Raw genomic sequence first — 26,130 nt, 5'->3', positions numbered from 1 at the left:
CCTAGCTTCCACTACTCTTTCCCATAACTTCAAGCTGTGACTGATCAATTTTATCCCTCTGTAGTTACTGCAGCTCTGCACATCACCCATATTCTTAAAGATAGGTACCAAAACCCTTTTTCTACACTCCTCAGGCATCCTCTGACTTTCCAAAATTTCATTAAACAATCTGGTTAAAAATTCCACTGCCATTTCTCCTAAGCACCTCCATGCTTCCACTGGTATTTCATCTGGGCCAAAAAGCCTTTCCATTCTTCATCCTCTTCATAGCTGTCCTTACTTCCTCCTTGCTAATCTGCTTCACTTCCTGATTCACTATCCCCAAATCATCCAACCTTCTCTTCCTCTCATTCTCTTCATTCATCAGCCCTTCAAAGTACTCTTTCCATCTACTCAACACACTCTCCTCACTTGTGAGTACGTTTCCCTCACTGTCCTTTATCACCCTTACCTGCTGCACATCGTTCCCATCTTTCTTGACCTGTGCCATCCTTGACAAATATGTATATTTACCAGCTAAGTGGGCTATTGTTATTTTTGTATTATTGACTGTGTCCTTGCACTTTAAAAAAAAATAAAGTGCCTTTGCACTTAGCAGTGTCCGTTTGGGTTCAATACTTTGTGGGTACTCTCTGCTTACCTTAGCTATTACTGTTTCTTTTTGAACTTTCTGCTTCTTCCAGTAATTTTACATCAAGAAGGGTTTGGACTACACTCTGATCTCATTTTGAGCTTCAGACCCTCTTCAAAGCACCCTAAATGTAATTTCCTGATTGACCATAGGGTTGTTGCGTTTGTTTAGTCAATTTCTCTGTTTCTATAAAGTCTTCACATATGTGTTGCAGCGGTTTCACTTTACAATCCCGAAATACTGAAATATCAAATTTCAGTATCTTGAGACGTTAAAGTCAAAAACTAAAAAACCCGAAACCCCAAAAGCGCGAAATTCAAATTCGCAACTACTCACATACACACTACACACACAAACAAACACACATACTCCTTCCTCACTACACTATAAACCAACAAAATACATACAAACACAACCTAACGAACACAAGTGCTCACCCTACATATAAGCAGGGAGGCAAGCCCCCCTGCACCCCTCATGTTGCAGGCAAGCCCCCCACACCCCCACTACTTATATATACTAACTCCAAGGTTGCACTAAAACAACAAACACACAAAAACCACCACTACACATTCTACACTCCCCTTGCACAAACACACATCACAAACGTACAAATACCACCACTCGCAACACTTACACACTAACAGTCTTACCTACCTACCCTAACCCACACCTCAAAACTCCAAATATACTCACAGACACTAAAATACCTACTCAAAACCCCTAGTAAAACATCACTTACCTGAATCTCCAGCTACATCCACACCGCAGATTCGACATTTCCACATTCGCCATTTCCGTACTCGGTATTCTACACTTTCTCGCAAGTGCAGTTTCGACACTTCGGTCTCAAGCTACTAAAGTTTAATATTTCAGTAGTTCAAGATTCTGAAGTGAAACCATTGCAGCACACCTACACTCATCATGCAGCTGAGGTTAGCACTGCCCTGTTTAGAAGTAAGCATGTAAAATTAAAATATTCCACATAAAACTACTTCTCAAAATTCCCTAGGTGTTAGTTGTCCATAGAGCAAATACTTTGTGCATTCAGGAAGTCTGTCCTATGAGTTTAGTCTTAGATAGTCTTGATAGAAATCTATACTCTTACAGCAACTAAGTTATCCAACTCTAGAACCATTGTGTACCCCTCCCCCCAGTGATTATGTAATAAGGATCTGGAGCTATTGATATGCATTTTACTACTATTTATTCAGCCAGTTTGGTGGATATGGGCATTCTTTTACACCTGTACTCCAGGGAGAGTTAGCTTCATTGACTGCAGTTTGACTGTTTGCACAAAAACTTAAATATTCTTTTCCTTACTGATATTGAGTCTGATAGTTTGAATTTGAGAAAACCCAGTACTTTTATACCAGTAAACCACAGTTTGGTTCAAGCATTTTTAACAGCATGAGAGAATGGCATTTATGATATATATTCTAAATCTCACAACTGTACCAGATTTTTCAATTTAAATTCTGCTGAAAGAGAAGCACTTAACAACTTGATGAATAAAGATGAAATAGTAATTTCAGCAATAGCAGGTAACGGATGAGGCATTGTAGTGCTGGACTCTGAATATGTTAAATAAACTTTTACATATAACTTGATTAGGAAATATGAAGTTGAGACCACTGTAAATCAGGTGAACTGTGAAACTTGCAATATGCATTTAGAAATCTAAATTGCATTGCATGTCTTAAAATTATTTTTATGTGCTTCACTCAGTAACACCACTATATTGTGGTTTACCTAAGATCCGTAGGGATCCATTGAATCCACCCTTGAGGCCTATCCCTTTTGTATTATTTAGAGAGTAAAATTAAGAGCTACTTACTGGTAATGTCAATATTTATCAGGGATAGAATTGACTTTTTGAAAAAATATGACTGATGTGATGCTAACAAAAATGTTTATTTTACATTTGTTGCACTAGATGTTGACTCACTCTTCACTGTTGTTTCAAATGAGCATGGTGTAGAAACAATGACACAATTTTTGAATTTGCATTCTACCTTGTCTACTATTGAGATTAATAACTGCTGTTTTTTCATGGATTTAATAACGCATAATAATGTTTTTCTATGTCAAGATAATTGTTATTTACAGAAGCAGGGCATTGCAATGGGTATTCCTGATGCTAACGCTTATGCTAATATAGTGACAAGTCTTTGGGAAGATGAGGTTGTCCATTCAGATAAGAATTTACACAAAAAAAATCTTCTTTCTTTTATAAAAGGCTTGTGGATGACATATTCCTATTATGGAATGGTACTAGGGATGAATTGCAGTGACAGCTGATGGTCTTATCATGTGACTATGTGTTACATCAGATTTTCCCTTTTAATTCTCTGTTACTATCAACTTGAATGCACATTTTATTTCTTAAGCATGTTGTTATTTATTTTAATAAATTGCAATGGTAGAACCTGAGTGGCTTTTTATTTCTATAATGATTATTTTTTTGGTTAGCTCAGGCTTGCTTTTCTTGCATTTCTTCATTTCTCATTTTGTTTCTGCAGCCATTCAGGTGGATATGTGCTTTTTGAGGTAATGTAGCAATTGTCTCCTATTTACTGACAACCACTTGCTTTTTAAACAAACTGATATTGTATGTGAGATATATAGCTACACAATGTCAGTGAAGACAAGGCTCTAACATACAAGCACTTATAATACCAAGCAGGTGCACACATGCACACTACCCACCACACATACTTTGTAACACACACATAGACCCACATATGCTGAGATTCTTAAATGTAATCTTCCTAAATCCCAAAGGTCTCCCAGACATTACAGTCACAATAAATATCCTCAGAAACTATAAAAGCACTCTACCAAAACACTCACACATGACACACACACAGCCACGTCAAGGCATCTCAGCTTCTAAGCCCATAAGGCAAACAACCACACAAGCAAATATTTTAGTCATAGGGAATTCCATTGTGAGACACACGGATATCCCACTCACCAGGCTGAGTAAGGAGAGTCATGGTCAGTTGTCTGTCAGGGGCCAGGATCCTCCAAATCACCCACACTCTCAAATCATTAGACCACAAGTACCAATATGAAACATTCATAGTCCATGTGGACATAAATGACCTGAGTCGTACCTCCCTGGACTATATGAAGAGAAACATTATGGAACTCTCAAACTGTGTAACCCAGACTGGCTATGTGCCTAGCACTGAACAGCATTATTTTGTCTTCTCTATGGATGATACCACAATATAAACAGAAAATAAATGTTAACAATTGGCTGTTTTTGGTGTCATTAGAATGGGTACAATATTTGTCAGCCAGGGAGGATACGGCAGACAGACCATGCTGCTTTGTGATGGATTGTTTGCTCCTGTCCCCTTTAGGCTTTTGTAGATTGGCTAAAGTCTTGTCCTCCTCCATAGTGCATTTTTAGCCAATGGCAATATGATAAACTTTCTAGCATAGTGAAACCAACTCAAGAACATCCAAAGGTGTTTCTACACAATGTCAAACAAGAAACTCTACCACCTGCAGGCTTTTCTCACCATGGAGAATGTAGACAATTGTGCAGTTCCTGAGACTTGGTTTGAAGTCATGGAGAGCACCCCAGCAGTGCAAGGCTACAATGCCTTCCACATCTTTAAACAACCTTTTGTACAGGAAGGGATGAAAGGTGGAGGTATCTCAATTTACATCAAAAACATGCACACTTCAAGCCTGGTCAGTCAATGGAAAGTACCTGAGCCTCTCTATGTTCAAATCACAAAGGTAAAGTCCCATATCACATGCTTGCAAGCTGTAGGCCCACTCCCCATTTGACTCAACACCATATTCATGGGTGACTTTAACTGCTCTAACATATACTGGGAATCATACACAACTACTAATACACATGGCCACAGATTTCTGGACTTTGTAAACACAAATGGACAGGACCAGCTAGTCTGTACATTGACTTGGGGTGCTAACATCCTTGACCTGGTCCTTACAAACATGAGAATACATTGCACAAACTCTAGTGTCTTGTCCTCAGTGGTCAATTCAGACTATAACTGCATCTCCTTTGAAATAAAAAAATGGAACCTCAGCTAACACTGTAACTTTTAGTTATTATTCTAAGGGAAATTTCATATTATTAAGTGACACCCTGGCAACCCCCCAAATGTAGACTTGTTAATGGGAACCCTGTATGTCATATTGACAATTGCACAGAGACAGCTGTACCCACCCATACATAGCAAGCACAGGAGAAACTCAAAAAAAACAAGCCAGCTGGTGGAATCCAAACATCAATAAGATGTACAATAAAAGGAAGAGACTCATGGTGATCGTTAGCAGGAGCAATGCCCAGCAAAGTAGAACTCTGTCATTGATCCAAGAAAGCCTTCACAAGTCTACCAAAGCTAAATTTAAGGTAGAACAGCCTCCCAGGTGAAGGATAATCTCAAAGCTTTCTTTAGCTATGCCAGCAGCCTCAGGGGTAATACACAACAAAGTACTGAATTCATTGTTAATAGAACTACCTGTACCGAACTGTAAAATATAGCAAAACTACTGTCTGACAAATTTGCTGTTGGAAAGTCCAACTAAGAACAAAACCACGAAAGTGGAGGTTTGGGGAGAAAAGCTCCATGATTACATGAAAGATACATATCCAGTTTATACAAATAGTACATGTTCTCTCATAATATTGGACATACAGTGCACATAAGATTTCACAGTATTTTCTCTCTCTTTTCTCTCTCACTCTGTGTATGTGTACACATGTATGTGTGTGAGTGTATACGTACACACACACACACACACACACACACACACACACACACACACACACACACACACACACACACACACGATGATGCAATGGTGCAGGGGTTTGCATTGTCACCTCACAGCAAGAGGTTCTACAGTTCGAGTCTGAGCTAGGGTGCCTTCTGTGTGGTGTCTGCATGTCCTCCCTGCATTTCTTTGGGTTTCCTTTGGGTACTTCAGTTTCCTCCCACATTGCAAAAACATGTGTCTGGACTTTCTCGGGAGAAAAACGTTACATAAAATGTGTAAAATTTCACAACAGGAAAAACAAATGTAGCTTGACTATAATAGAAGTTATATACCTCATCTTCAGTGGAGGTTTCAATCAAAAAAGCCATACATCATTTTTTTTATAAAGAAGATACACACTTAAACTGTGATGAACATTTGTGCAAGTAGCATCTCAGGTGCTGCTAAACCAAGTGTCCATAAATGTGATCACACATTATTAGGTTTCATAGGTTCATAGGTTTATACTAGGCTATCTGCCCTAAGGCATTTATAAGCCTAGCCCAAATTATTGTGGCTTACGCCACCCCTTATATGAAAAAATACTGTGCCCATTAGTTTGTTGTGCCTCTGTCCAGCAGTGACCCAGAGATGATTCCCGGGGTAAACCTACGATCTCCCATCCACAGGTCTAGATTTCTCTTGAACAGAGTCAGCGAGGTGCTCTGCCTCACATGGACTGGGATTTTATTCCACAGCATAGGGAGTCTCTGAGTGATAAATCTATCCCTCCAGCACGTCCTATTTATATCCGTGCTAAGGTTTAAGTCGCTTGCTCTAGTGGTTTTGGTGGATTTGGATTTTTGAGGTGGAGCATGTCCATTAATTCCGGGTTGGACATGGCCTTGTATGTCAGGCACATGTCACCTCTGAGCAGACGGTATGCGACTGAATAGAGCTGGAGTTTCTTCAATCTGGCAGCATATGACAGATTTTGGAGTCCCTTTATCCTTTTGGTGAGGAACTTTTGGGGTCTCTCCAATTGCTGCAGATGTCGGGTGAGATACATCCCGAATGGGGCATTGTACTCGATCATTGGTCTGATAAGTGAAGAGTACAGGGAACAATGACCTCACTAGATCTGGATGTGAATCCTTCATGATCAGGTGGGCAATGTAGAAGGTCTTTCTAACCACTTTAGCAATGTGAGTGTCAAAAGAAAGGCCACTGTCAACCTGGGTCCCCAGGTCCCTGATAACCTCTTCTGTGCTTAGTGGATTGCCACCTATATGGTAGCTTGGGGTTACCTTGTTTTTCCCGAAGGGTATGACTATACATTTTTGGCGTTTAACTTCAGGCCATGGCTCTGGCACCAGCTATCTGTTTCCGTGAGTCCCTTCTGAAGGATATCCGTGTCCGATGCACTTTCCACTATGGCGCCCAGTTTGCAGTCATCTGCAAACTTTGTCAGCCAAAGTCCTCCCATGTTGGCCTGTACTTCTGAGAAGTAGATGCCAAACAATAGGGGCCAAGGACCGAGCCCTGTGGGACACCACTTGTGACCGGCTTGGAGTCTGACACAGCGCCAGCAACTCTACCCCTGTGGGTTCTGTCCTTAAGCCAGTTTGCAACCCATCTTGTGACATATGGGTTTACATTTAAGCTGGTAAGTTTTTCTACAATACCAGAGTGGGGTATTGTGTCGAAAGCCTTTGCAAGGTCAAGGTAGGCTGTATGGACTGCCTTTCCTCATCAATGGCCTTGGTGACTATTTCAAGAAGTCGACCAAGTTCAAAAGGCATGATCTTCCCTTGACAAAGCCAAACTGGGTCAGGTCCAATGTCTGCAAGTCCCCTATATCTTTGTTTATGAGCTCCATTATGATCCTCTCCATAGCTTTGCAGACTAGACTTGTTAAGCTAATGGGGCGGTAATTACCAGGGTCCGTAGAGGCCACCTTTGTGGAGTGGGACCACAGTTGCCGTCACGCCACTCCTTGGGCACATATCCTGTGGTAAGGCTGAGATTAAACAGCTGCCTTATGTGGGTTTAATTCCTCATTTAGCTCGTGTAGCACACAGCCGGGGACACCATCCGGTCCCATTGATGCTGTGTTTTTAGCTTTAGAGAGAGCAGCTTTCACCTGCGCATTTGAGATGTCCGGGAGGCTACACTCGGCTGGGATAGTTATCTCTCCTTTAGGGGAGAGGGGTGAAGTTTGCACTGAACCTGTCTGCCAGTATGTTGGCAATGTCTGTGGGTTCAGTGATTTTTGTATCATTTTGGACTAATTCTGAGCATATCTGTGAGTTTCCACCCAGGTTCCTAACATAGCTGAAAAAGGCCTTATGATTGTCCTTGAATCCATGGCAATTTTTCTCTCAAAATTGGCCTTAGTTGATTTTATGAGTGCTCGTATTTTTTTACTAATAATGATCAGGGGTGACTTCCCTTTTATGGATTTTGTTCTATCATGTAATAGCTTTCTCCTCTTATTGTAAAGTTTGTTAATGGCTGGGGTCCACCAGACTGGACGTTTGCCCTTTGTGGAAAGAGTCTTGGTTTTATTTGGGATTGCCTGATCCATGCAGTCCTGGAGGTGTTCATAGAAGGCATTTGTAAGGGCTTCCGCAGCTTGGGTTGTGGTTTCCTCTGACTCAGGGGCCTTGAAGGATACCACACCAGTCTTGAGTAGTGTGAAGTTTGCTTTAGAGAAGTTCTTCACTATGGTTTTTTTTGTTGGGGGTGGGGGGGGGATGTGGATTTCCAGTGAGATTAGTTTATGATCAGATCTCACCAATGAGGGATATACTTCCGGTGTGGAGCATTTTGTCCCCATGTTTGTGAAAATGAGATCTAGTATATTTTCTCCTCTCGTGGGAACAGTGACTAGCTGTTCCATGGCATTTGAATTTATGAACTCCAGGAACCGTTGGGCTAGAAAGTTAGGGCTTGAGTAATGTTCCCAGTCTATATTCGGTAGTTGAAGTCACCCAATATGATGGTGTTTGGAGATACATTTATACCCTCCAGTGTCTTCAGGAAGGCTGTGTGGGGTTCCTGAGTTTGAGAGGGTGGCCTGTAGCATGCTACAATTTGTAGAGCAGTTTTGCCTATTGTTAGTTGCACCTGGATGGTTTCAAGCTTCATGCGTTGCCACCAACCTGGAGGTGTGAGTATCCTTTATGAATATGGATACACCCCTCCTTTTGTGGAGTGGTCCGGGTTTTGGGGCGGAACGCATGATATGAGGTAAAACCTAATAGTGCCAGGGTGCTCTCAGGAGCCTTGAACCAGGTTTCAGTTACAGCACAGACATTGATGTTCTCCATACTGAGAAGGGCCTCGAGTGCGTGCATTTTGAGATTTAGACTTCTGGCATTGAGCAGCATTACCCTCAGTTTCTTCCCATTTTTGTTTTCTAGGGTGGTAGGTTTAGAATTTGAGCCTTGCCTTATAACGGCACTATGGGCGTGGCAAGAGCCTTAGCCAATATCCGGAATCCCAGGGGTGACAGGTGCAAGCCGTCCCTTCTGAAGCAGCGTGGCTTGTCAAGCATGTCATCCCAGGCAGACAGACACTGGATCCCCTTTGAATGACACCAGACATTAAGCCAATTGTTAAAGCTGATCATCTTGTCTCTATATTGTGGCATCATTCTTGGTGAAGGAAGGATACTGCTCAGGGTTAGGGTCATACCTGCCTGGGCTACATAATCAGAGAGCTCCTCTATGTCTCTTTTCATGCAGTCCAGGGAGGTACGTCTCAGGTCGTTCACACCAGCATGGACAATGACTGTGTCATATTTGTACTTGCTGTGGAGTGACCCGAGTGCTTGTGTTATGTGGCGGATTCTAGCGCCCGATAGGCAGCTTACTGTGACCCTCTCCTTGTTCAGCCTGGTGAGTGGGACGTCAGTGTGTCTGACTATGGAGTCACCTATGACAAGTATATTTGGTGTTGTATTTGGCCTTAAGGGCTGTGACTGCTTTGCACACTGCTTTTGTGGTTGTGGTTTATGTGTTGCTTGTGGGGTGTCTTGAGGTAGCAGTTGTTTGGGTGTCTGCTTTGGAGGCCTCTGCTGTTTAGGTAAATTTTTACTCAGAGCCTCCGAGTATGTCTTTGTGTGTTTATGTGTTTGATTCAGTGGAGTGGTAGCATTATGTGAGGCTGGTTTTGTGGTGTGTGTAGTTGCCTTCTCCTCCTGTCTGGTCTTGCCAGTCCTGAGTTGAGAGAGCTCAGCCTCCAGTTTGGCTAAATAGCTGCATCTCTCAAGTATTTGTGTTATGTGGGAGGAGGAGAGGGTTGTCTGTGTACATGAGGCAGTTATAACATTGCCTCAAGATTCCCAGATTCACCAGCTGGACCGGAGAGGAGATTGACAACTGACCTTTGGACATGCTAGAATAATATTGGGAAATCCTTAATTGAAAACAAGGGCCAGTGGGGAGTGAGGGTGTAGTGCTTTTAATTTTTAGTGCTGACTTATATAATTGCTTTAGTGAGCAAGTGCCAGGTAACTTGAGTGCAATGTGATACAAGTAACTAAATGCAAAACGACAAACAGTAACTTTCTTTCAAGTGAAACAAGGAAATAAGTACAGTAAGCAATGCAGATATCACTAGTGATCCACAGAAGCTGAGAAGTTGCGTATTAGGTGAATTAGCTTCCAGGGAAATAACAAGCAAACAAACAACAAGTATATAAACAAAGCTAGATTCAGTAGGCCTGGATCTAGTCTATGCTAGAGCAAACAAGGTGAACCAATTTCAGTAAGATACAGTTCAAATATTCAGGCACTATAAACCTTTAACCAGAAAATTCCCAGCTCAGAAGGGCAGAGTCCAGCCTCTTCTCCCACAAGAGTGCAGACCACGAACCTTCTTAATGTAAAATAACTGGCCTGAAGCCCAAGTGCCTAAACCAGAACTAATACACTTGGACACTGGGCTCTCAATCAGCAGTTCCCAACTTAGAAGGATGAAAGCTACCTGTCCTGCCACCACAGTGCTTGCCACAAACCTTCCTAATGTAAAACAACTGGTCTGAAGCCCAAGTGCTTAATCCAAAAGACTTGAATGATAGCTACACTTTAATCAAGTTACAACCAAGCAGTAATAAATACCATTGAATACTTTAGAGAATGTCTGGATTAGTGCTCAAGTTACACAAACAAAGCTAGATCCAGCAGGCCCGAATCCAGTCTATGCCACAGCAAACAATGCGCACCAACTTCAGTAAGAAACAGTTCAGATATGCATGCACTATAAGCCTTTAACCAGAAATTCCCAGCTCAGAAGGGCAGAGTCCAGCCTCTCCTCCCACAAGAGTGCAGACCATGAACCCTCTTAATGTAAAATAACTGGCTTGAAAGCCCAAGTGCTTAAACCAGAATTAATACACTTTTAGAATAACAGACACTGAGCCCTCAATCAGCAGTTCTCAACCTAGAAGGATGTAAGCTACCTGTTCTGCCACAACAGTGCAGACCACAAACCTCTCAGTGCAAAACAACTAACTGGTCCGAAGCCCAAGTGTTTAAACCAAAAGGCTTAGAATGAGTTACACCAAGCAGTAATAAATACAATTGAGTATTTTAAGATGATGCAAAAGTAAAAAGAAGTAGGTAAAAACACAAGTACAGTAAAAGCAGATGAAATTTTTTTTTTTTTTTTTTCTGAACAAGTGCTGAGATCAAAGAAACAGATTTGAGTGCTGAAACTAGAAAACTGGCTAGTTACAAGAAAAAAAAAACAAGCTAGAAGGCTTCCCTCAAACACAGAAGGGCTTGGGGGCTCAGAAGCCTACAAATAGTCTGTACCACTTAACAAGAAAGGCAGGAAATAAGCTTAATTTTTTTTTCTATTTCCCAGATGCTCTCTTTGTACACAGTAGGAGTGCCTGAATGGCAGCTCTTGTCAAAACTTTTTGATGGGATTAATAAATGACTAAAAGTAATATGGATGAGAAGGAGGAGGAAACTAGAGAGAAAGTGTTAGGATGGGGAAGGTAGGGAGTGCATGAGTTTATTGCAGTTATTAATCAGGTGGTTCTGAGCAGTGGTATTGATAGGAGTTGTGAAACAAGAATTACATGTGGTAATTGAATTTTATTTTTATTTTCTGTTTGGCAGAGGGAGATAAGGAGGGATAATTGAATTGAATTTTATTTTTATTTTCTGTTTGGCAGAGGGAGATAAGGAGGGAATTTCAAATGTTTGCAATGTATCAGAAGTATAGTGAGTCACCATGAGAATTATGTAAATTACTTTTGGCAGAAATTAGTCAAATGAGCTTAATGGGTGAGACAGCTTATACCAGAGAAGAAGAATGCTGAGATAAGGACGTTCTTGTGGATGGTGGAGGATTTTGTGTCCAGTTGCTCACTGGCTAAGTCTAAAGAAATTAGGGAAGTTTAGCCAGTTTAGGTGCTTGACCGTTATGACAGTGGTGTGTTTTATTGGGAAAATTTGTGGCAATCTCTGTAACTTTTTGTATAATTGCTAAAGTTTTGTGAGGTGGGTTAATTGCAGTTTGATGAAAATTGGGGAGGTGTATATCAGGGGAGATAGAAGATAATATGCAGCAGTAGCAATTTGGGATTGGTCAGACAAGAATCTCTTGGATCTGTAGAGCATTCCTAACTTTTGGTTAGATTGTTTGAAGAATCTGTGTGTTAGAATTTAGGTGCTCATCAATAGTAACTGCAAATAATTTAGTATGGTGAACTATTTTGATTGCTGTGCTGTCAGATGAATGAAGGGACAATGGGCAGTGTGAATTACATAGACTTAGGAGCAAAGAGAATATGTTTTATTTTTTGGGGTTTAGGACCAGTTTAGTTTCTTGCAGGACTCAATTATTCAGAAGGAGTGTGGTGTGGCTCTTTTGTAATTCAGAAATAGAAGGGGGCACATCATATAATGCAAAAGTCATCTGCATATTGGATAAAGGTGGCATTGGTTAGTACAGTATGCAGGATATTGATGAGTAAGTTGAAGAGAAGTGGATCAAAAATAGGTTCTTGTCGGACACCAAAAGGAATTTGTAAGGAAGGTAACCCTGGTGCAATTTTCTACTTTGTGTTCTGTGGTGAAGGTTGAATTTGAACCTATGGATAGTCTTGTTTCACAAGTCTAATTTGATAAGTCACAGCAGACACAAAGAGTGAAAGGTCAAGGAATAATGAGGAGACAAGAAAAGTATTGTTTTTCTGCTCATTTATTGAATGCCCCCTGTTTGTGTGTACATAGCATGCATTCATTCATATTAAGAAACAAAATATCTGATTTAACATGGAACCTGGTAAAGTCAAAAGTTTGATGCCAATTATGTGTTATAAAGACTATATTTCTTTGGCAACAAAGTTAATTAACTTGATCTGAAATAGCAATTGTGAAAATTTACTTTGTAAGACTGTTAAATTAATAAAAATGTATAGAATATGCATACATGTGAGATACTATGGAAAAATAAATGCAAAAAATGTTTAATAAAGAAGAAAATCAATTTAAAAAGAGAGAAGAAGCTATATGTTCAGGAAGCTCTCAGGAATTCACTACCATGCATCAACATATTAGTCAAACTTTATGCCAAATACTAGAGTTGCTTGGCACTGGTTGTTTGAATGTGACAAATGTGCAGTAAAATAAGGGGGAACTGTTAAGTGGGGTGCTAAAGCAGAGGTGCCAGAATGGATTTTCTCAAGAAGAATTATTTTAGACATTATTTCTGTGCAAGCTAAGGCAGAAAATATAACTGTGTTCTGTGAAATTGTTATAGACATCATGCTACAACATGAGACAATGCTTAAGCTGCCATGTGAACAAAACACATTGTCAGAGTAGTGCTATTAGAAACACTGTTACAGATAACAGATTATTATGTTATGACCTTGCTTTAGAACAGGTTCTATATGAATTGTGCATTATAAAGAATAAAGAAATTTGCTGGGCTGAGAGAGTGAGAAACATATTTAGATAAATTTCCAGAAATGTGAGAATCTAACCCTGTCATTTAGATGATGAAAGAGAAAGTTATTGGATGATGTAACAATCAGCCAATCATAACTGGAGAACATTCCAAAAGAACCACCTAAGCTGAGGAACTGCTTATTTTATACTTTGTATTTGTATATAAACTAGCCATTTAGTCTGCCATACTAGATTTGCTTTTTGTGAATCCTGAGATGTGGTTATCCTGTTTGAAAACTTACTTGCTACAATATGATGTATGTCTCCAAGGATTTAATTCAAGACAACCTACAGTAATATTTTTATAATGCTGTTTACTTTATACACTGACTTATTCCTTATCTTGGCTAATACTTTATACAAAACAGTCTATAAAGCATAAACATCATTTCATGCTTCTAGAACATCAATAAACTTCAGATTACTTCATCAGGAATGCACTTCCAAGGCTAGAATTTTACTGTGCAATTTCTACTGTTATATATTTGTCTCCATGCCAACATCATTCAGATGTATTATCTGAAAGCCAAAATTTGCTAATTTTGCTTCCCTTTCATAAATCTGAATGTCTGTTTTAGTGTGGGCATCAGATAGTTGCTGGAGTCATATGGTCATAGCTGTTATGTTTCACCATAGTAATTATTTTTTGTACTGTTTGGCCATCAGCTTGTAATTTGTAACAGAGCTGATGAATTCTGCCAGTATATTGCTGCAAAATAAAATTACTGAACACAGACAAATGACACAATGGGGCATTATCAACATTACACAGTTCTAATTATTCTGAAAAACATCTTCCAAACCTTCTCCAAATGGGAATCAAGTGCTTTTATTTTTGTGAAACTGTTATATTTGTAAAGATTTATTCTAAAAATCACAAGATAGGTATCAGGTTTTTCTTATTATCTCACATGTAAGGTGTCAGCATGTGTTGTGTTCTGGGCTGCAAAAAAAGAACATTCCTTAATCTGACCTGCCCTCTTAATGTTATATCAGGCATCCTTAAACTAGACACTATATTGTTTTAATTCATATTAATTCTGTCTGGTTAGAAAAACTAGTAATGCTACAAATTCATATAATATTAAATAATTTAATAGTATCATAGGTACTTACTACGCTATTAATCTGTGGGAATCTCAAGAAGCCTAGTCCTACATTCCCTTGGTAATAACCTTATGTTTTGCAATATGATCCAAAGATGTGCTGTACAAGTATATGTTGGGTACTTACATGTTTCCCTATCCATGAGAGTCATTAGTGCTAGACCAGGAGTGATTCTGCAGATAAGACACTCAACAATCAGCCTACTGAGTGCCAAGTACAGAGGAACAATTACATTCTTGCACCTGGATGCAATACACTGTGATATGAGCAGTGCAATGAAAAAGGACTTCCATAAAGTAGTGGAATTATAGTGATCAAAGAACAGTTCATTGACAGCATTGGTTCCCAAATCTGTATCTATGGTCTCTGTCTACTGGATCAGTTTTCAGGGGGTGTTGTCAATGCAATAGTTACCAAGCGAGTCATGTTTGTGAAGAATACAAGCATATGTCAGATACTTCCATGTTTTCCTATCAATGAGGGCCACTGGCACTAAACTAAGCGTGACTTTGTTGTTACACATCCATTTGTCAAAGGTATGCTTGAAAGGAATAAGATAAGTACTCTGCTTTATGTTGAGGGGAAGCCAATCACATAAAAGTTTTACTAATATTACAAAAGAGTAACTAAAAATAAAAATAAAAAAATCCAGACAAAGTAAATCGGTCGCTTCACTTTATTTATTTAAAACAACCAAACGACTGAGCGCTTTCGCCAATAAAACTATGGCTTCATCAGAGTTTGAGTACTGAGTACAGAAGAGCAATTACATTCCCGCATCTGGATGCAATACACTGTGATATAAGCTATGTGATGAAAAGGAACTTCATTACGACAGTGGAAACAGCGATCAAAGAACAGTAAATTGTCTGCATAGGTTCAAATATCTCTAACTACAGGATCAATTTTCAAGGGGATGTTGTCAATGCAATAGTTACAAAGGTACAAAGAATCTCTAAAAAAACACTAACTCCACTTGCTATCAAACTCCCAAAATACTAGTATAAAAATACCAAAACTCACTGATGGCACACACACACTCAGTAACTGCATCAGCAATGATTTCCAGTACCAAACACCACAGCTGTCCTACATAACCAAACAATGATTTCCCATACCAAACACCACAGTTGTCCTATAAAACTGAACAATGATTTCCCATACCAAACACCACAGCTGTCCTACATAACCAATGATTTCCTATATCAAATATCACAGCTGTCCCACATAACAGAAAAATGATTTCCCATACCAAATAGTAATAAATGCCAAAAAGTGCATAGTCATCCCCTTTGGAAAAAACAAAGTACCCACAAACTACCACATAGGTGGTAGCCCCCTAAATATGGAAGACGTAATAAGGGATCTGGGGACCCAAGTAGATATTAACCTCTCCTTTGATAATCACATTGCCAAAGTGGTTAGAAAATCCTTCCATGTGGCCCACCTAATCACAAAAGGGTTTGCATCCAGATCGAAAGAGGTAATTGGGCCCCTCTATGCATCACTCATCAGACCCATCATAGAGTACAATGCCCCATTTGGGATGTACCTTACAAGACACCTGCAACAACTGGAAAGACCACAGAAGTACCTCACCAAGAGGATCACTGGCCTCAAGCAGATGCCCTATGCAGCTCGACTGAAGAAACTCCAACTGTACTCGGTTGCATGCCACCTACTCAGATAAGTGATCTCCACCTGACATACAAGGCCATGTCCAACCCAGAATTGATGGACATGCTCCACCCCAAGAAAACCATATCCCCAGCCACACACTCCATGGATCGAAACCTCACCACAACAATAAATAGGACATGCTAAAGGGATAGATTCCTGTCCCAGAGACTTCCCATGCTCTGGAACAAGATTCCAATCTACATTAGGCAGAACTCCTCTCTAACCTCCTTCAAGAGAAACCTTGATGAGTGGATTGGAAACAGAAAGTGTACCCCAGGGATCACTTCAATGGCTCTGCTGGACGGGGCAGCAAAAGCCAACACATTCTGGCTAGGCTTATATATGTCTTCGGGAAGATAGCCTAGTATCTACCTATGAACCTATGAACCAAACACCACAGCTGTCCTACATATCTGAACAATGATTTCCCATAACAAACACCACAGCTGTCCTACATAACCAATAATTTCCTAAACCAAATATCACAGCTGTCCCACAAAACTGAAAAATGATTTCCCATCCCAAACACAAAAGTTGTCCTACATAACCAATGATTTTCCATACCAAACACCACATCTGTCCTACATAACCAAACAATGGTTTCCCATACCAAACACCACAGCTGCCTTATATAACCGAACAATGATTTCCCATACCAAACACCACAGCTGTCTTACATAACCGAACAATAACTTCCCATACTAAACACCACAGCTGTCCTACATAACCGAATAATGACTTCCCATACCAAACACCACAGCTGTCTTACATAACCGAACAATGACTTCCCATACTAAACACCACAGCTGTCCTACATAACCGAACAATGACTTCCCATACCAAACATTACAGCTGTCCTACATAACGGAACAATTATTTTCCATATCAAACACCACAGCTGTCCTACATAACCGAACAATGACTTCCCATACCAAACACCACAGCTGTCCTACATAACCGAACAATGACTTCCCATACTAAACACCACAGCTGTCCTATGACTACCCATACGAAACACCACAGCTGTCCTACATAGTCAAACAATGATTTCCCATACCAAACACCACAGCTGTCCTACATAACCGAACAATGATTTTTCATACCAAACACCACAGCTGTCCTACATAACCAATGATTTCCCATACCAAACACCACAGCTGTCCTACATAACCAAACAATGATTTCCCATACCAAACACTACAGCTGCTGTCCTACATAACCAAACAATGACTTCCCATACCAAACACCACAGCTGTCCTACATAACCGAACAATGATTTCCCATACCAAACACCACAGCTGTCCTACATAACTGAACAATTCACATACACCACTTCTCCACCATATACATTAGTCGACATTAACACATTCAAAATATGCTGCATTTAACATTACTCCCATTTGGCAATTCCTGCACTCAGAAAACTGGTTCATATTCATGCCATTCAACATATTTGTTTTATATATGAACACATACATGCACACACCTATTGTACGTATGCAAACACCCAGACATGCATATATTTGATTTACTTTCTGACAGACTGACTTGCTGTTGTCTTGGTCTGCTAACTGTTTTTTTTTTTTTGCAGGTTTCATGCCTTTCAGCCATAATTTCCTGTGAACAACTGGCCCATCTGTTCCTAACATGAAGGCTGCAAGCTTCTCACCAGACTTTTGTGCCATCTGTGATGTCAGAGGCAATCATAGCTGTCACCCATGCAGACACATTGGTTCCCTCATTTCCCTCAGCCCATGGAGCTCCTCCTAAAATCCTTGCAGCGGCTCTGAAGGATGCTAAGCTGTCAGTCTATGGAGGAGAAGTACGCAAGCTTCTCTGTGTGACTTACCCTGAAATATGCTGCTATGCCATGGCAGCATGACCCTCTGGCCCAGCCTCCTTGGACTATACCACCCAGATCTTTCAATGAGTGTCATCCAAGTAGCAAGCTAAGTTGCTTTACTCCCACCAGATGGGTGAGCTCTGTGCCAGTCCGCTCCAGTCTTCCTGTATCTCTCCCTTTTAGCTCCACTGCCTGCTACTTGAACATGGGTCATCTAGGTTGCAGTAAGGGCTTTATCCCCTTGTTCTATGGGAGGGGAGGGCTTCTCACTTTACTGAATAATCTATGTTAATCAGAAACCAGTTTATTAGTATGCTTCACAAAATGCTGAATACAGATGACAACTGGTCATGTACTGCACAGTTATTAAAAGGTGGATAGATTTAGCTTCAGGTTAACACCATTCCTACTCATTGGAACTTCAGTCCAACATTCTACCTGCTTACCTGAAATGTTTTAAAGTTTTAAACCCATAAGTATTTACCTGCAACTGAGGACTATAACTGTGATGATCAGACAGAGGAGAACAGGTCCAGCTGTGCCAGCGATTATCACCAGTAACAGAAGAAGCCCTGTTAAAATGAAGAATGGGAAACATCAGCACACAAGTGATAACTGTAAGCTTAAGCAAACATGTAGAGCAGTGCCTTCATCACAAAAAGAACATACCAGTTAGTGATGCTCACAAAACTGTAGACTAACATTTGTGGGTTGAAACTGCATTACCCAAAGTTACCTAGATTTGCATGAGGTATAACAGGTAAATTGTTGCAGACAAACTTTTGGTTAGTGGTTATAGAAGATATTGACAGGTAACACAAACTTACTGACTAGGAATGGTGGCAGTATCTGCTGGCAAGTATGTTAACAATCAGTTCTCCATTATTCCCTACAATATTCAATTTTTTGACAATTTTTTTGAAAATATAGCATCAAACTAGACAGGCAGAGAAAGATTATAAGTCCTGTTTTATTTTTGTGCTGTTGTTTAAAGCTCTTTATATGCCTGCCCTAAAATATGATGTTGTTCATTACTGTCTAGAGTTATGATGCTCCTGTTTGCAGTAGTTCATTTTTATTCACTCATTTATTTATTCATGTATTTCCCTTCATTCTTTCCTGGTGGATATTATAGTGGTTTTTTTGTTCATATTTGTTAAGTCTTGTGAATTCCATTGACAAAAGTAAGTACTGACAAAGACTGATTATCATAAGGTCATAGGTAAGTACTAGGCTAGCTGCCCTAGAGGGCTATTTTAGGCCTAGCCAGTTTCCCTTTTGGTGCTCAAATTAACCTATCCCATTTGGATAGAGATTTACCTTACCCATCCTATGGTCAATAATTATATATTATCTCTAATGAGAATAACTGGGATCATACAAGCAATGTCTTTTGGCTTTTCCCGGTTAGGGGTTGCCACTGCAGATTACTAGTTCGCAGAATGATTGACAGTGTTCATGGGCCCTAGGGCATTTATAAGCTTAGCCAATGTGTTTTTTTAGCCAGATTGTGTTTGGCTTTTACTTTGTGTTTCTGTTTTATTTTGCTACAGACTTTTTACCTGTAACAAACTGTGCCTCTGTCTAACACCCACACAAGTCATCTGATCTCCTGAGCCAGAATCTCCCATCCTCTCGTAAAGAACCTGGAGTGGGGGGGGCTCCAAGAGTGGGGGAGTTACTGGAGTGGGGTTTTCAATTGTGGGGTTATCTCTGGGTTTCAGAATCTGCTCTTCAAGTCTGTCATATTGATTTCCTCGATGGGATTTCTGATTTCTCGATGAGCGTAGATTCATGGGATTCGGACATGACATGGGGTGCAACATGTCACAGGTTCAGTTGGACATGGGCGGTACCACTCCGTGCACAGCTCGCCTCTGACTGAGCCGGCATTAGTTTCTGTTTGAGCAGAGCTCTTTTTTTTTGCTGGGCAGGTAGCCTCAGGCCCTTTGAGGTCCTCTCTGGGTGAGCATCCACCCCAGGGTGCATTAACTCACAGATGTGCAATCTGATAGGAATGAAGAAGATGGTCTGTGTATGCTGCCTGATGGTGATAGTGATTGGTATTAGTGGCGTCCCTGATCTAGATGTGAGATCATGTGGTCAAAGCCAGAGCTATCATGTTTTTCTATTTGGTTTCCACTTAACTCTCCAGGTGATAATGGATTACCACCTATGTGGTAATTGCCTGAAGCACGCATTAGTTAAGGGGATGACTGATTTCATCAAAGGGGATGACTATACACTTTGACCATTTAGCCTTAACGGCATTTGGCTCTGGCACCAGTTGTCTGTTTCTGAGGCTTTTTTGGAGGATGCTTGTGCGCGACTGAAGTCGATTATGGTAATGTTGGCTATGATCCTTGCGTTTGGTCAGCCACAGTCCTTAAATGTTGGGAACAACCTCCGAGAAAGGACTACCGAACAGAGGGTCCCAGGACTGAGCACTGGCGGGACACCACTGGTAACTGGTGTGGAACCTGACATGTTAACCATATGGGTTCTGTCCTTGAGCCAGTTTGCAATCCATCTGAGCCAGTTAGGGTTTATATTTAAGTATAATTTAAGCTGATATTTGCCGAGTATGTATTATGTCAGGAAGCTTTGTGAGGTTTTGTATAGGCTGTGGTAGACTGTGTGGAGGGTGATGGCTCGTCAAGGGCCTTGGTGACTATTTCAAGCCAATCAAACTGGTTTAAACAAATCCCGAACTGCCGCCTGTGGTAGCCTCCTGTGTAGGATCCCAACAATGTGCATCTTTAATATCTAGGTCCATGAGGGTCCTATAGATGCATTGACCACATGGTTTCCATATGGCATGTAGACGATAGTTTTCAGGATCCGTTGAGGCTTATGGTTAGAGGCAGGGGCTTACTGGAGCACTACACCACTCTTTGGGCACATATCCTGTAGTAAGGCTGAGATTGAACAGTAGTTTTATGTTTGGGTTTTTATGTTCTTGAGGGTAGGTTTTGGTTTTCATCATGGGGATCAGCATTGACACCGTGCTTTGTGTTTGATCTGAGGTTTTCCTTTACCTTAGGCAGCTCTTTGAGATGGGAGGGCAGCCCTCAGGGGGGCAGATCTACCTGGCTTTTTGGTGGGGGGAGTTTGGGGACTTGCGCTGAACCTGTCATGGCTGGTGATGTTGGTCTTGTGGCTTTTTTGTCATTTTGGACGTGTTTCTGGGCATAATGGGGAGCATATCTGGGGAATTACCACCCAGGTTAAAAGAAACCTTGTGATTATCCTTGGTGTCCTGTGCAATTTTGCAATTGAAGCTAGCCTTAGAGCCTTTTATGTGTTTTATATGTTTTTAAGTTTTTTGCTAATTGCCTTCCTTCCCTTTTGGGATTTTTGCTTTTTTATTTCCTTCTATAGTTCCTTCTATTTTCTATTTTAGTTTGTTTATTTATGGCTGTACCCTTTCAGACATTGAGGATTGGTTCTCTTGGGATTGTTGGATCTTGGCATCGCGCATATTTTCCTGGGGAATGCGGTGTTCTCGTTGCGTTTCTATGCTTCTAAAGGATCTGAAGCATTTCCTTCAGAAGGCCGAGGCTTTGAAGGATTCCACCTCAGTTTTTGAGGGTGTTTGCTTCACTTTTTTAGAAGTTTTCCTCTGCGGTTTTCTGGAGCAGGGGTGGGGTCGGGGAGGGCAGATAGGTGAGGAAGTTGGTTTATGGTCTGATCTTGGGAGTGAGGAGGGAGCACTGGGTCTGGCATGTCCCCATGTTGCTGATGATCTGATCCCAGTATGTTTCCCCTCTTGTGGGAGTAGTAACAAGTTGTTTGTTTCATCCATTTGAGTTTATAAATTCTAGGAATCTTTGGGCTAGGGTGTTGGAGCTAGAGCATACTCTCCCGGTCTATGTTTGTAGTTGGTAGAGTAAGCCCAATAGAGTTTGGAGAGGGCCTTTATTTTCCAGTGTTCTCAGGAAGGCAGTGGGGTTCCCTGAGTTTGAAGTGGTCTGTAGCAGGCAGGCTATAAACTGGAGAGTTTTTTACCCTTTAGTAGTTGCACATGGATAGTCTCTGATGCTTCGTGCTTTGCCACCAACCTGGAGGTTGTTTTTACAGTGTTGACTTGCCAGCCTGGCCATAGATAATTTGAGGTGATATGCATATGATAAAGCATTTAGGAGCTGCCTCTGTCCATTAGTAGTACAGGGACAGTCATGGGGTAAATGTTTTATTTCCCATCCATAGATACAAGTTACACTTGCATATGGACAGGGATGACCTTTGTTTTATGTGGATATGGAGTTTGTTTCATAGCTGTGGTATCCTTTGCAAAATATACCTGTCCCTCTAAACCATTCTCTTCATCTTGAAGAAGAGGTTTAGATCCCTAGATTGAGTATTTCTGATGCTGTTTAACTTGCTGATGTGCAGTAAATCCATCAGTACTGGGTCAGATGATGCCTTGTATGCCAGATACAGGTCACCTCTTAGCAGTTTGTAGGATACTGGGTAAAGTGTCAGTGCTTTGATTCAGTCCATGTAAGACATGCTGTTTAGGCTTTGTACCCTTTTAGTAAGGTATCTCTGTGGGTGTTCAAGTTGTTGCATGTGTCTGGACAGATATATGCCAAAGTGGACATTATGTTCAATGATGGTCCTAGACAATGACATTCTGAGATCTAGACACAATCCCTTTGTTTATAAACTGTACAATATAGAAGGACTTTTTTACAACAATGGACACATGTTGGTCAAAAGTTAGGTCACTGTCCATGCAAATTCCCAAACCCCAAACAATTGGGTCAGCTCTCAGGAGTGTATTGTTAATGTGGAGATTCCCTGGCATAAATGACTTCCCCAAAGATACAATAATGCATTTTATTGTTTTACCTTGTATGACAAGTAGTGTTTGCCATTCTTAACCAAAGCTAGCTAAGACATTTAAGTTGGTAATATTTGAAGCCAAGCAAGTGAGTATACTGCGTTAGTTATGTACCTAACACAAATATGTTATATGCGTGATGTAGTTATTCTAGTATTACTACTGAATTATAAACTGTGATGTTGTTTGAAATGTTTGTCCATAGAATATCTATTACTTATGCAATAAATATTTCCCTTTACCGTGTCATCAATCCTTACCCCTCATAAATACCTAAGAAAGGGTCCATGAAAAGAGAAACGTGTCATGTCATATAATATAAGCACATATTTGGGAAAATAAGCCTAATTTCTTTTATTTGTACATGCCATGAGCAGTAGGCTCTTTGTTTTTCTGCAGGATGCTTTTTGCTTTATATTCTTGAAATATCTCCCAACTTAATTGTCTCCTCCCTACTGATAAATTTAAACTTAATCTACTTATAAAAGTGATGCTCTTCTACCAATCATAGGGTGAGCTATTCTATCATAAGATCAAAGAAGGGCTGTCACTGTGATACAGTCTTAGGAATTGTAAGCAATCAGTCAGCACCTGACAATTTTCTTTGCATACTGAATATATATACAGTACACACAATAGCATGCACACATTTCATACATTTAATTTCTTTCCTGTCATTAATACCTGTAAGGTTCCCAGGTAATATAGATGCAGGAATCCCCCTTCCCATCCTTGCTTATCTGTGCTGACCCTTATCTAGGCTGAGCCTGTAACTGTCCATTGTTTGATCAGTGTTCCACCCCAACAGACAAATTAAAATAAATAAATATTCATGCAAGAGCAGTAAGAAATAGATTGTTCTTTGTAAATAAACTTGCAAATTTTAGTCAGGAACAAAACAGGATAAACTTCCTAGAGAACAGAAACTGATTTTCATAAAATTGCTTTTCCAACTAGAAGGAAGAATGATGAACATATAAATTACGAATGAAATAATTTGAAGAACTATTTCTAGAATGAATGCATACATATGCTTATTGTGTACACTTATCGTAGTGATTCAAAAAAATGAAGAAAAGGTGCTTAGAAGAGAACACAGCAAAAACAGGATAGAAGGAGGGGAGAAGAGAGTATAAAGGGGCTAAGAAGAAAATATACCCTGGTGGGACAGTAGATAGGAAAGATGAAGAGTAATAGGGAAGTAGGAAAATAAACAGGAAGAGAGCAAGAAATAACAGGTGTTAAAATGGTGGATAAAAGCTTGGATTCATTGACAATATTCAAGGAATTCACAACATCAAGTGAAGCAGAGCTTATCAGCCATGGACTTGACAGTGGATAGCACCTGCATTCTGAGCAAAGGACAGCTGCAAAGTATGAGCAATGATCATCATCATCATCATCATCATCATCAGTATGAGCAATGATACAGTACCACAAATGGTAAATGTAATGGATATAACAGCAAACGTAAGCTAGTGAGGTCTAGCCAATGAAAGCTTGGGTGCACAGGGTAGCAATTTTCAGCTAAAGCTAGCACTCAGCCAAAACAAAAAAAGTAGCACACCTGAACAAAATGGTTAGCAGAGCGACAATTGTGGATATATACAGCACAGTGGAAATCCTGTGCAGCATACAGAAATGGGAAGAACAGCAAGCAGAGGTAAACATGGAAGAGTGAAACAAAAAGGTGAGACAAAGAAATGGTACATTTTAGAGTTGTAAAAGAGCCCCTTTTTAAGGTTACAAAATAGGAGTGGGGTAGGTGGGAAAGGTACTGTGAGGCGGGTAGAGAGGAGTTAGAGGAGAGTGACGTAGCAGGGCACACAGACAAACAATACAGACATAGATGGGATGGTATACAAACAAAAGGTGGTTAGTACAACTGATACATAAATAAATTCAGATGGTGGACAACGGGTAATGGGGAGGGTTGGATACCAACCTTGTTGACACCCCTTGACACCCCTGGGAGTCCATCTTGTGCCCCTGTTGGACAGGGGCATCAGGTACTGAATAGTTGGAACATGAGCTAAATTCTTGGCTAGGCTTATAAGGGCCTCAGGGCCAATAGCCTGGTAACTTCCTATAACAAACAAGAAATGTAGAATAATACATGAGAAGCAAATTAGAGTGGGACAATACAGGGTTCTATCATGGTTGGCTTTCAGGATGGTCTAGAGTACAATAAAACCAAGCATCACTCACCTAAGTGGCCGATGGTAAGAGCAGGTTGCTCCTTCTTCCTGGGATCTGCTGAATTAGATCTGCTAGTCACACAACTCAATTAGCCATGCCAGAAGATGCTTGATGTTCACACCATAACCATCCAGATGCTCAGATACATTACCAGTGACAGCCCTCCACATCTCATGCTAGGAAGTTCACTGTGCACCTCCTCCTGAGATGCTGACACAGAGAGCACCACTGATGAATCCATGTCACCTCCAGCAGAGCAGATTTCACCCTTGCTGAAAGGTCATCCTGGTAGACAATGGCAGCCCACTGCCCAATGCAATGGCTTGCAGAGACTGAGGTGGCCTTGGCAAATGATCCTCTACATTCTCTTGAACTGGGGTTAACAAAGAACAACAGAGTAGGAAATGATAATCAAACATACATATGAGAATAATACCTGTGTAGATGTAATTTTGACTGTCATACAGCATGTATACATTCTACAGTCTAGCGGGAAACCCCAGTTGCTGTGGCAGCCAGTCATACTCAGTTGCCAGTCCTCCACTAGTGAAAAACAAAGTACATACTGTTACATATTCATGGACAATAATTAAGATAGTATAAGACAATAATCCTTAAAAATGCTTACAGTACATTTTTGTCTTCCTCTCCTGCACCAGTGTCTCTCTCTGGTAAAATAGGTCAGAGTGGCACCACTTCAAATCACTGTGATGCTAGCACTGCCTGTAGAATGGGTGATACAACCAGTGGCATTGCTCCACATTTGTACCATATTATGCAAGGCATCTACCTTTTGCAATGCAGCTGTCATAATTGCCCAACAGGTGCCCTTTTTGGCACATCAAACTGGAACTCAGCATTTCCAACTTCCTGAAGTAAACATGGTCACTTAATCAGGTCCACTCAAGAACTAAAATGATAGTCCTATGTGAATCTCTACATGTCGGTGACTGACATCTTATGAGATACAGCAATACACTGCAGCACTAGGACATGGCCCTTGTGCTGCACCTTGTGCTGCAGGTGTACATATACAGCATGCATTAATATACCGGTCACAGGCTTTGTAAGCTCCCTGGTGTACAGACATTGTACTGGCAAG

General features: G+C 40.6%; 1 protein-coding gene across 1 annotated transcript in view; it reads right to left on the bottom strand.

The window, feature by feature from the left end:
* Positions 1-18,463: 18,463 nt before the first annotated feature.
* The window catches only part of LOC122797805 (protein HEG-like), a 1,359,008-nt gene continuing 1,351,341 nt past the window's right edge, over positions 18,464-26,130 (bottom strand). Inside the window, exon 10 of the mRNA XM_044066326.1 lies at positions 18,464-18,555. Within this exon, the coding sequence (XP_043922261.1) occupies positions 18,464-18,555 (92 nt within the window). The remainder of the gene's footprint in view (positions 18,556-26,130) is intronic.

Source organism: Protopterus annectens, chromosome 3.part1, assembly GCF_019279795.1.
Source record: "Protopterus annectens isolate FY-2018-M chromosome 3.part1, PAN1.0, whole genome shotgun sequence".
Lineage (NCBI taxonomy): Eukaryota > Metazoa > Chordata > Ceratodontiformes > Protopteridae > Protopterus > Protopterus annectens.
Note: the sequence above shows the minus strand (reverse complement) of the source record. Positions and strands in the feature narration are given on the sequence as shown.